At 40.6% G+C, this 13332-nt stretch overlaps 1 protein-coding gene across 5 annotated transcripts in view; it reads right to left on the reverse strand.

Annotated features, from left to right (window-relative positions):
* Positions 1-13332, reverse strand: part of pspc1 (paraspeckle component 1) — an 81544-nt gene that overhangs the window by 10252 nt on the left and 57960 nt on the right. The window contains exon 5 of one of the 5 annotated variants that reach the window (XM_057332876.1): positions 3-12840. The exons of the other annotated variants lie outside the window; for them this stretch is intronic. Coding sequence (XP_057188859.1) covers positions 12803-12840 — 38 coding nt within the window. The 3' untranslated portion in view covers positions 3-12802. Of the gene's footprint in view, positions 1-2; positions 12841-13332 lie in introns of those variants that run through there. 5 annotated transcript variants of the gene reach the window in all.

A 13332-nucleotide genomic window follows, 5' to 3' on the forward strand; every position in this document is an offset into this window, starting at 1 on the left:
ATAGGAGACTCAGAACTTGGGTGTTGCTGTTATTGCCTCCTACCTCAAAGTCCAGAGATTTGGAAGTTTGCATATCTGTTACAGTCTCTAGGGGAGACTCAGAACAAAGAGTTTCTGCTGAAAATGTACTAACCCCTTTTCATATAAGGAGGAGATGCATTTGGTGCTTCTCCATTCCAATGGTGATTGGCTGTTGATGTCAGAGGGGGCTCTCTGACCATTGCTCCTCTGTATGGAACTCATGTGCATAGAATAAAGTATGACAATAAAATCTGACTTGTGGTTTACCAATGCATATTTTACTTCCCAAATTTTACTTTCAAACTACCTTTGGCATTGACCTGAATTAGTAGTGAACCCTCGGGGCCCTCTAGGTATCATGAGTGGTGAGGGAACAAGGACAGAGGACCCAGGTACAGACAGCGGGTAAGGGGTTAACAAGACTTTAATATTAAAATAAAACAAAGACAAAACAAAAACCCACGAGGGGGTAAAACAAGAACAAGGATATAACAGGACACAGGAACAAGGACTACACCCAACAAGACTAAAGATAACATTTACCATTCAATACAAATAACTAGACTAGACTAGACTAGACTAACAGAGACAGGACCTCACCCACATGAAACGAATGACAATGAACCAGCACAGGACAGAAAACACAAGGGCATTATAAGGGATCAAAAGCAAGAGGGGACAGGTTTGGGGCATGAAATCATAATGAGCACTAACGAGGAAACAAGAGGGCAGGAACAATGACGAGACCGGAGAGTATGGAAGGCCATCAGTGCCAAAATGCCCCTCTCCACATGAAAGAAGAGGATCTGTCATGATTCTGCCACTAGATCAAGAAAAGCCAGACAAGATGGGGCAGAACCATGACACTAGGCCCTCTGAGATGACTCAAACTATCGTAAAAATCTTAATAAAAAACTTAAAAATATTATTTTCAATAAAAGTTTGCTGATTTTCCCTATTAGATATGCATATTTGACTTCCTGGATCGATGCAGACTCTATCCACGTGTCTAGACATCATTTACCCGGGAAGTAAAGAGCTGTAGTCCGATTCCAGCTGTTCTCTGTAGTCCTTGAAAAGCGAATTCTGTTAAAGACAATATCTCGCTTGTCATTGAACTTTGAGCTTTATCATTTTGCAGATATTATTTATGCTCTAACAGCAACATTACACACTAACTAAAGTTTGAAAATTGGCATCACGGGGAATGGCACCTCTAAGATCAGACTGGGAGGAAGTGTCTGTCATGTGTGCGCAACCAAGACAGACACTGCCATAATTCCAGTATTCCGCTGAAAAGCACATACATGCAGATGCATGTGTGTAATAATGAGTTGTATTCCCTGATAGCACACGTACATCTGGCAGACATGTATTTGATGTCTGCATTTTCATCTGCAAGATATCTGGCAGATGCTGTTTGCTCATCTGCCCTACATCTCTGAGACGTCTGCTGTCAGATGTCATATAGACCTCTAGAAGATGTCTGTAAGATGTGTATGATTTAGAATGGATGTAAAACTATTCTTTCTAAGATGTTTAGCAGATGTTTTTACACAGCAGATGTTTTCCAGATATCCAGATCTTTAGCAGACATCTACAGATGTACCTGTGCTATCTGGGTTTGTACTGCGTGTAATTTTGGTGACACATCTCTTGCTGTGCTGTTTGGCTCGTTGCGTTTCAAGTCTGGAGTAGCATTGTAAAAGTATCATGTGGTAAATGTGATGGTATAATGATGTATGCGCACTTTTATAGGAAAGCACAGTACAAATATCTTACTTTACTGTGGTAAGTGTGTGTGTTTGGGGGGGTGCGTGTGCGCAGAGGGCCAAGACTCAAGCATCACGGTTCGCTACTGACCTGAATATACAGAGTACAGACATGACATCAAAATGTTAAGCTTTAATGCATGCAATCATTCTTATTATTCACTGACCGATGGTGTGAACAGTTGAGTAACACATAGCTGTAATTGAGAATGCATACTTCTCTAAGAAGTATTGCGTCAATATGTGATAGAATGTCCATGGTGTGTATGAAAGAATGCAAAGATTTGTTCTTTGTTTTAGCCAATGCTGCTGCATGGCCAGTATTACATGCCACATCTGGAGGTCCTGAGGGGGTTTATGGCTGCCCTGGCCTGAAGCTTAGGGTGAGAGGAGAGAGGGTTTGGTGATAAGGCAAACTCGTGTGAAACAATGGAAATGTCTTCATCTTCCCAAAGTGGTATTGAGGTCTTCCATCATGCCCTGTAAGGGATGTCTGGCAGTTGTCCTAGCAGCCTCATCTCATGGCACTTTGAGCAGTTGTTTATGTTAGCCCATCAAAATCCAGTCCCAATGATGTACATCTTTCTCTATCATTGCATTTGGGCCTGCAATAAATCTGTGGTCCTGGATTGCATTGCTGCATGCTGTTCACTACATATTCAACATAGTTAGGTTTTTGTATTAACATTTAATGTTGAAAGTCTGTTTCAGCTGTGCAAATTAAATATAGTGGTCACTACTTAAACATTACCAACACTTCTGAAAATGTGTCTGTCACAACCGAAACATGGAATGTTTTGCCAAAAACAAAGTCTATTAAATTATCAACTAAGATGTTATGATAATGTTAAGTTCAATGTATATACAAACTAATGAATGCTAAACTTATAAATCTGTATTATCAACTTTATGCCTTTAACAAAGAAAGATTGGATTCAAAATACAACAAATCTCATAAATTGCACGTAAATTTGTCAGCCTCAGGCTGAAATGCAGGGCTCTATACAAGTGTTTTTTCATGTATGTTCATTGTACATCTTTGTTTTAATATACACAATCTATCTTCAATATAGCATTGTAGTCTTAATTTGCAATTCAGATCCTATTTACAGTGCAAAAACTCTTACTAACTGCTAACTTTTACTGTATTTTAATTTATACTATATTTACTAAAATAAAACCATGGTAAATGTCCCTAAGCATTAGTCTCCAAAAAACAGTTTGAACATAAAGAGGTTAATAAAGGGCCTAATAAAAGGTAGTTGTGGCCTAATGGTTAGAGACTCAGACTTGCAACCCAAACTTTGCCGGTTCGAGTCACAGTACCAGCAGGGATTGTAGGTGGGGGGAGTGAATGATCACTGCTCTCCTCCACCTTCAATACCACGGCTGAGGTGAGACCCTTGAGCAAGGCACCGATCCCTCAACTGCTCCCCGGGTGCAGCAGCAATGGCTGCCAACTGCTCTGGGTGTGTGTGTTTCTCACTGCTGTGTGTGTGCACTTGGATGGATTAAATGCAGAGTAAAAAAATCCCAGTATGGAACACCATACTTGGCCACACGTCACGTCACATCACTTTCACTTTTTAAAGAGTACATTCCTCAATATTTTTAAGGGCTTATTTTGGTTTATGGAGTGTCCGACAACAAGTTTATGTACATACATGATGTAAAAATACTATTATTTCGTAATAATAAGCAGTTTTTATTACCTTACTTTTTGACTGACTCTCAAATGATTCGTTCCTCGATTCATCTGTGTAATCTCCGCCTTTCTGCCAGCGTAGTCTGATCTGATTGGTCAGATAGTGTAGTCTGCTGTGATTGGTCAGATGGTCTAGTCTGCTGTGATTGGTCAAATGGTCTAGTCTGCTGTGATTGGTCAAACGCGTTCAGCATGTGTCGCAAATGGACCGCCTATCATTACTACTGTATTACGGTTTGCAGGTGGTTGGATATTAACAGTGTATAGAGAGAGATGGCGTCGATTTTACCTTACCAGTTCGAGCCCGAGTCTGACGAATCATTCTTTAATCCTTATACAGATGCCAGTAAGAAAAAGGACTGTTTTAGACACTTCTCTTGTAACAGTTAGTTATCACGGCATACAGTGTACGGTGTTCGTATCTTCAGATGTTATTATAACTATAGTACACCACGCAGTTCTTGAAATAAAGACTTTGTGAGTTAATATGGTTGAACACTTACATTAGTGCAACGAGTTTATAGCTAACGTTAGGTAAACAAACAGTAACAACCCCAAAAATAACGGTAACGTTAGCTAAACACAGACATGAGATAACGTCACACAAATTTAATTTTAAGTAAAGACAAAAATAAAGAGTCACACTTACAGATTGTGATTCGGTGGAGCTTACAGGTCCAAATAAAGTTGGTATTGCAACATCTTTTAAGGAAAGACGTTTAATGTATCCTGCAGTAAAGGCGCCAAGATTGATGAAGCAATCTTCGGTAAAATGACGCGCGCAAAGTAAAACGTTCGGTTTATACTCCTTTGGTGTCGTTTGAAAAATAAATAGTAACCATTTTTTCCTCAGAAGTTCTTCCTTTGGTAGTGAAAATAAGACTGACTTAGTTTCACTACATAGAACACAGCTTCTCTTAGACATGATGCACACGTCACGAAAGAGCTAGTACAGTGTTCGGGGAGGAGAGAGTTAAGTTTTCGCAGTCAGTCCTAGGCGGGGATTATTTCTAGTGACGTAGATACATTGTGGTTAAAGATTCGGACAGGTCATGACTTGTTCGCGTGATTCAGAGTCGATTACCTTTTTTATAAGATAATAACTTTGTTATTCGTTCACCTTCGGATTTACAATTTGGCAGATTGCTTACATTCAAACACGGCAAAATTAAACACTTCATGAAATGTATTTTTTATGATCTCGAGGAATGTACTCTTTAAAAGAGGTCTGAATCCCCATTACTGCTTAAGTGGACCAAAAAATAATAGAGTCCTCTTTCGGACCCGCACTGTCAGTGACTGAATTCATTCATTTCTGCTGTAATGTCACCTTTGACAGTGAAATGACATCGGCTCTAGTTTGTCTTGTGACTAGTTGCATCACTACGTTACGAACAATGATGGGAATAACGGCGTTATGAATAAACGCTGTTACTAACGGAAACAAATTACTGTTTCCCGTTACAGTGCCGTTACTGACAATAAAATGCAGCGTTACTGTAATTGAGCTCACTGAAGCCGTTTTCTATGGCAAGCCGAATAAGCTTTTAATCATTCTCAGGATATGAATTTTTGATATCAACAATTCAATTTTTACTAGTAAAAATTATAATTCTTGATATCAAGAATGGAATTTCTACTACTAACAATTGCTATTTTGATATCAGTAATTACATTTTTACTAGTAAAATGTGAATTCTAGATATCAACAATCACGTCATCACTCGCAGAAATATGTATTCTTGATATCAAAAAATTAATCTCAACTAGTAAAAAATATAATTCTTGATATCTGTAATTGCATTTTTACTAGTTCAATAACACAATAGGCTTCAATTCCATTTCAGATATCAATAATTAATTTCTTACATGTTAAAAATCTTATTTCAGATATCAGAAATGCAATTCTTACTAGCAAAAAACATAATTTTCACGTCGGTAGCAAGTAATTATAATCTAATGAAGCACCTCACACATTAGAAAAACATATGTCACGGCAATGTGAAGCAAAGGCAGAGAGACTTTTTTAAATGGGTGGAATCTAGGGACGCTAACACAAAACTATAAAGTTTCAAAGCGAAAGTGAAACTATCCTTGCCCTCCGCTGTCAAACAATAACTACGTGTAATTAAATATTCTGTATCCTAAAATGCAATCTAAAGTATGCACGAAATAACATTACCGCTATCATACTGGAAATCAGTCAAAACATTGAGAGCTCTTCTTATTAAACTGTTTACTTTTGTAAGAAAATACGAAAAATAAGTAGTACAGTATAGTATGTCTAGAAGTTGTGTGACAGTTTTATCATTTTAATTTGCACTACCAAAGAGTTTATGTATATTTTTATTATAATTTATTTTTTGGATTTACGGAGCATAATTAATTTTAAGACTTTTTTTTGTTGACCAGTTGTTGTCATGATTCTGCCTCATCATGTAATGTCTTTCTTGGTCTAGTGGCAGGATCATGACAGAGCCTCATGTGGATTACTCCGAGCCTTGTTGGAATTGTACCCTGTCTTGTTGCTGTATTTCTTTAGTCTAGTCCCAGTCGTGTTCAGTTTATTTAGTATCTTGTTCTCCTGTTTTTTGCCCCCATGTGGGTAGTGTTTTTGTTCTGTTTTGTCATTTAGTCCTGTCCTTGTTACCCCATCGTGGGTTTTTGTTTTGTCTGAATAATAAAGTCTTGTTTCTGCACCACCGCTGCCTGCACTTAGGTTCTTTCCCTGAAAACCGTGACAGAACAAACAAGCCATAACCGAACCCAGCAGGCAGCCATGGACGGCGAACAGTCCCCACTGCGATCTCGGCAAGCCCACCTCCTGTTCGGCATCCATCAGAGGGACCCGGATGTGCGGGTGTATGCTCGGGACTTCCTGACAGAGGCGGTGGGGACGGAGTTCAATGAGAGAGAGCTTAAACTCGTATTTAACAGCATCCTCATTGAACCCCTCACCGCCAGTGAGACCCGGTTGCAGAAGCCCCTGGGCTTCGGCGATATGGTGAGGTTCCTGGTCAACCAAGACGAGTCCAGGACCTCACCTAAAGCCAAGTCTCTGCCTTCATTGGCTACAATCCCGGAGGGTTGTTCCCTGGCCACCGTGACCCTGAGGGACTCAACCCCACCAGCCTCAAGCTCTGCTGGTCCTGGTCCTCCTACCAGCCTCCGGGGAAGGCGTGGGAGAAGGGAGTCGTGGGAGCACAGAGCTAGCCGGGCCCCCCATCATTTCTCTGCAGCCGGCCACGCGTCTAGTGGGCCAGTCCAAGAAAAAGAAGCAGAGGATGGGGTCGCTGCCTCCAGTCCAGCCGGCGTCCAGTCCTGGCGCCTCAGATTAACCACATTCATCACATCAGTTTTTGTTGGGTTGCCCCAAGTCACAGTGTAATTTACTGGCCCTGTTTTACTTTTTATCACAGCTGGACCCTCCCATTTGGGTGCTAGCTTTGCAGAGAATTTGTTATAAGCATAGGAAAGAGGATGGGTTTTTAACCAAACTAAGTCACCCGGAAGAAACTGCACATTTTTTCTCCAGCAATTATAATACTTAGCTTGTTTGGCTTGACTCACCCTCATTCTATGTTTGACCTCATCCGCTATGATGTTCTGTCATTCCACCAATGAATAAGCGGATTGTTCAGGAGAAGGTGGTCATTAAATTAGACGTTCCAGAGGTCCCATTACTATCCTCCCAAGCATAAGCTCTGCAGGTGTATTCCCATTGCTTTCCTGTTGGGCAGTGTTAATGCATAACGGAATTCAGGAAGCCACTGATCTCATGTCTGATGTTGTTTTCCAACATATGCGGCAATCATGGTCTTTACAGTTCGATTTGCTTGAGGGTGATAACTTGTTGTAAGCCTGTGGACACAGCCCCATGTCTTGCAAAGATCACTCAGCAGACTAGATGTAAATTGGGGACCCCGGTCTGACACCAAGAACTTAAGGACTCCCCAACGAGTAAATATCTCTTCATGGAGAATCTTCACTATTTTCGGCATCTTGGCATCCCTCAATGGAAACATCTCTACCGATTTGGTGTAGTAATCAACATTTACCAGGAGAAAAGTATTCTGTTCTTGCTGGTAGGGAATGGACCCCTCAGATCAATCCCTAGAGTGTGTCCCGGCTCCGTGATTTGTGAACGTTGTAAGAGTCCAGATGGTTTTGAATTACTAGGTTTGTATTTCTGGCATACTTCACAGCTCTTGATATAATGACAAACAATTTTCCTAACCGATGGCCACCAAGCAACTTCCAGAATTTTCAATAGTGTTTTTAACTGTCCAAGATGTCGTCCTAGCGGATTATCATGGAAGTAGTGCATGAAGTCTGATCTTAGTATATGTGGTACCAACAGTTGATACTGTTCCCTTATGTCCCAATGGTACTTTGCGGTACCATATTCTTTGGTGCACTTCAAAGGTGATCGGATGATCTTTGGCGGCCCGAGGTTGGATGTCCGCCTTCAAGTTATTGATGGTGTTATCCAAACCTTGCACTTTAGCAATCTCTTCCAAGGTATGTGGTAGGGTAGATGCGTGAGGAGAAGTTATATAGAGGCATGGGACAAGTTCAGTAGAAGATGGATCACATACTCTGGATAAGGTGTCGGGACCCACATTAAGGCATCCTTTCCTGTGATGTACTTAAAAGTTAAATGGTTGCAGTCGAAGAGTCCAGCGGGTGAGGCGTGAAGAAGTTTTGGGACAATTAAAGGCCCAAGCAAGTGCAGCATAATCCGTAAATACATCAAACTGACTCCCTTCTAGGTAATGCCTCCATTTTTCAACAGCCCACACCACTGATAGACACTCTTTTTCAGATGTGCTATAATTTCTTTCTGACCCTCTTAACATCCTCGAGGCATAAGACACCACCTTTTCCCCTTCTGGATAGAGTTGTGTAAGGATTTCCCCCAATCCTACATTACTCGCATCTGTATGAACTTGAAAGAGATTGTTCATGTCAGGTTGGATAAGTACAGGTGGATTCTGTAGCACTTGTATCAGAGCATTCATGCTGTCTTGACATTCCTGAGTCCACTCCCATATAATTCCTTTCTTTTTAAGATGGTTCAATAGATCTGCGAAGTGTGGTATGAACTTATGATACCATCCTGCCAATCCTAAAAATCTTTGCAAAGATTTGAGGTCACTTGGAGCGGCGAATTCTTCCACAGCTTTGGTCTTATCCCTGTCTATCTCCACTCCTTTCTCAGACACTACATGTCCAAGGAACTTGAGCTGTTGTTTAAAAAAGTGATATTTCTTCATGTTCAAGGTCAGGTTGGCTTGTTCCAGTTTGTTGAGGATTGTATTAAGATGTAGAATGTGCTCCTCTAGCGTCTTTGAATAGATGATGATATCATCAAACTAGACGAAGCAGATCTTCCCTCTCAAATCCATCAAGACTCTCTCCATCAATCTTTGGAAAGTGTCTGCAGAGTTTTGAGACCATAGGGCATCACTTTGAATTGGAACAACCCTTTAGTGGTGATAAAAGCGGTTTTCTGTTTACTCTCCTCATCCATCTCCACTTGACAGTATCCTTACTGTAGATCCAATGCACTGAACCAAGACGCTCCTTCCAGTGACTCTAAGATGTCATGAATCAATGGCATAGGGCAAGCATTGGGTATGGTCTTACTGTATAACTTTCTGTAATCCACACAGAATCGGTATGATCCATCAAGTTTGAGTAGAGGTATTAATGCTCACTGGTACCTGTGATGTCAGGAACGGATAATATTTGTAACTCTTTCCGTCTCTCAACCCATATCTACCTTGTCCTACTTCTAACACTACTCCCATGGCTTTCATAAAGTCCAATCCAGCAATAAGGGGAAATGCGAGATGAGTGTTTTCCAGTATATACGTAGGTATCTACCATACACTTTTGATTCATCCACTGATATCGTAACTTTTGTAAGTTTCTGGATTGGTGCATCGTTCCATATGCCATTATAAACCTCTGAGGAGTATGAGTATCTCGTAGAGGACTCTCCATCTTCATTTGTTTCCACAGATTATCTTGCATCAATGTGTACATACTTCCCGTGTCTAAAACTGCCTCCACTTCCATTCCATTGACCCTGACAGGAACAATGAGGAGAGAAGCAATTGTACTTGGTTGTGCCAGAGTCATACCAGCCAGATTTTTGTGACCATTACGTTCTGCACACTCCTTTGGTTTATCTTTTCCACCTTGTGTAAATTTCCCTCATCATTTACTCATCCTCAAGATGTTTTTAGGGATTACATCTTATTTAAGAAAAAATATATATTTTCATAAAAAAATGTAAACCTAGTCTGTGGGATAAAACGCAACTGGCCACTTGGTGAAAATTCTCCCAGAGGGCATCACTTCCCAATATGATAATTACTGTTCTGTTTTATGACCAAAAACGTACACGGACGTGTCTGCATTTAAGCATTTCAGTCGGGTTAAACAGAATGACCGTTACATCCGATTGCAACAGTTGCAACTTAAACATGTTTTTCAGTTACAATAATTAATCTTCTAAAATTGAACATTGGTAACTTAGTTTTTTTTTGTGATTTATTTTTTATTAGACATATTATATGTTATGTGTAAAACAGTTTACAACAAGCCCAAGATCCACCCATAACTGTAAGATTAACAGTCACACAAGGAAAAATAAAGAGACCGTCTGTGTAATTAGACACAACAGAAAGACAGGTAGGTATACAAGTAAACCAAGCTAGAGTATCTGGTACATAATGGATTCGGCATGTCCGTGAGAGTTTCAGCGAAGTCCATCCAAGATTGTATTGTCTTTATGGTAGCACCATGTATTTTGGCCGTGGTGCACTCCAGCAGAGCAATGTTCAGTAGTTAAGATGTCCATGTACACATCACTGGGGTAGATGGCTCCAGCCATAATTTCAAAATAACCTTTTAGCCATAGTGAGAGCCGCAGACAGAATCCTTTTTTGATTGACAGATAATGACATTGAAGAATCATCCAGCAAGAGAAAGAGCAGTGGGTCCTTCTGGATCTCAGTTCTTACCAAGTCAGACAATACTTTCTGTACCAAAGACCAAAACATCTCAATCTGAGGACAATACCAGGACATTTGCATGTAATTACATTGGGTAGAACTATATCACAAGTTGCAAAAATGATCATGTTTTCTTTTCATTTTGTACAGCAGACAGGGAGTAGAATATGCCTTGTTAAGTTGCTTATAATGAATCATTTGATGAGCCTTGTTTTTAGAAGAAGCAAAACAATTCTCCCAAACAGTGTCCCAATCGATCACCGTATCAAGTTCTCTTTCCCAGAAGCCCTCAATCGGAATATTTGAGTACTGTCGTACCACAAGTGACTCATAAATTATACCCACAATTCCCCTAGAAGCCATACTAGAGTCTATCCATTTTACCATAGGATGAGGAGAGAGTTTAAACGACCAAGGTACTCCACAGGCTTTCAATGCAGATCTTAATCTTAAATACAGGAAAAAGGAGAACCCTGGAAGAGAGAACTCATCTTTTAGGATCTGAAAGGACTTAAGGTCATAATTGTTGTACATATCCTTTAAGGCAAAAATGAAAATTAAGATCATTCTTAAACTTATCAAGCCGGGATTGATAGTTCCATTTAACAACGCGGGATAAAGATGGAACAATTTGAATTCCCAGATAATTCAACTGGTCATTTACCGGGATTGAGGTAGGTTAGGTCTGAATTTCTGATTTTGCGGTGTAATTACATTTACTTCTTTAGCATTAGAGTAACAGAAAAAATAGGGAATCACCCTTGGTGGGTGCATATATAGATATAAAAGCATATTTAATATTATTTAGGGAACCTACAGCATAAGTGATTCGGCCTTCTGAGTCTCCTCCCGATCTTATGATTGGAAAGAGAATACTGCACTTGGAAACTATCAACACTCCTTTCGTTTTATTGGCACCTGAAGAGGAGATTACTTTAAAATGTTATGAAATTATGCCTTTGTATCAGGGCGATAGAGATCTTCTTACCTATTAGGTAATCTAAGCATTTGGTCCGTTTGATAGGGCTATTTAGCCCATTAAAGTTCCATGATATAATGTTTATATCCATATGTAGTTAAGGAGAACTACCAAAGGGCAAAGAACAAGATAACAAGAACAGAAACACAAATCCGAACAAAATCAGCAGCAATCAAAGAGTTCAAACACACTCTTCTACCTACCCTCAAAGTCATAATTTTTGAGTGCACGGCCAACATGGCCATCCGATCCGATCCTTCTACTGATTAGGTGACATTCAGATTTTCTCAGCAGAGACCTCCGTAGGCGCTGCGTATTCGTCCTCCTTCATTTCTGATTTTAAAAGCGTAAACAATGCAGTTTGCATTGGAGAATGCAGAGGTGGGATCCATATTGAGAGCCATTTTTCAACCTCCGCAGGTGTCTGGAGAAGGGAGGTCTTTCCTCTGTGACTGACTTTTACTAATGCGGGATAAAGCAGAAAAGATGATATACCCTGCTGGGTCATTTCTTCCTCGCCGAAGTCATCTGCTGTAGTCTGGGAAGAAAAGCAACGGCGCTCCGAGGTGAAGAATTTGCCCAGCCCCTCGAGCTCCATTCAGGATCGCATTCCGATCTCGATAGTGTAGCATCTTGAAGATGAATATGCGAGAGCTTGATTTTGAGCGTTCTCCGTTTTATATACAGTGAGCTCTTTCGATCTCCAGTTCCTTACCAGCAAGAGATGGAATCCATTTAGGAAGATGATTCTGAATAAATCGCAGAGGGTCATCTCCTACCCTACCAAACAGACATTGGACTGGCGGCTTTTGTCTTCCATTCTTGACAGCTTTTCCCGAAGAGAGTCGACCGCCATCTTAACCTCTACCGTGACTTTCTTTGCATGACGAAGAGCTGTCTGCATGTTGTCCTCTTCCAGCGCTCCGAGTCTCTCAGCTATCGGAGCGAACTCTTCCTTAAACAGTTCCCTGACACGGCTAAAGTGCGTCTTCAACTCCTCAGTGACAAAGGCGCGAAGTTCCCCCACAGGCGCATGGTCAGGATCCTTCACTCGTTTTTTCTCTGGGGAATTTATCGTCAGTTGACATTTTGCCATCCTTATTTGCTCCGCTGTCAATAACTCAGATAAATGCAGACAAATATTGAGAGTTCTACTGAGAAATAGTTAAATTACAGATGTCGAGTTGGGGAGCGATCGAATTACACCGCCATTACCATCAGCGGGTCACGTGACCTCTCCCAGTAACTTACTTTTTGCAGCATCAGTCATGCGTACACTTAGGGGATGCGCGGTCCTTGTTTAGAGTTGTAAATTCAGTTCACTGCTGGTGACTCCCTCTAAACAGGTAATTTGAATCAGTGAGTTGTTGACTCGAGAACAGCTGCAATTGGATCAGTCCACTTCGTAACGATAGGAAGGTAACGATATGTTTTATGAAATGTAGTGGAGTAAAAAGTACGATCTTACGCTTTGGAATTTAGTGAAGTAAAAGTTACTTAAAATAAAACTACTCCAGTAAAGTGCAGATAGGCCTACTTAAAATATTTATTTTAGTATGTTTACTTTGTTACTGTCCACCACTTTTTTTGTAAAGGTACATGAAATGTTAAGCGTTTTAGAAAGTTATCGGACTCTGCCCCTCTCGACCGCAGATTCAGGTTTACAAGGCACTTTTTCCCTCCTGTTTTCTGTCCTGTACTGCTGCATTGTGCTTGATTCGTGTTTTGTTCCAGTCTGCCTTTTTGCATTGCGTGTTTGCTGTTTCTCTGCCTGTATGGATTATGCCCAGTGTTTTGTTTTTGGACTTTGTTTTGCCCCTCGTGGCACAT

The sequence above is a fragment of the Triplophysa rosa genome, linkage group LG4, assembly GCF_024868665.1.
Source record: "Triplophysa rosa linkage group LG4, Trosa_1v2, whole genome shotgun sequence".
NCBI lineage: Eukaryota > Metazoa > Chordata > Actinopteri > Cypriniformes > Nemacheilidae > Triplophysa > Triplophysa rosa.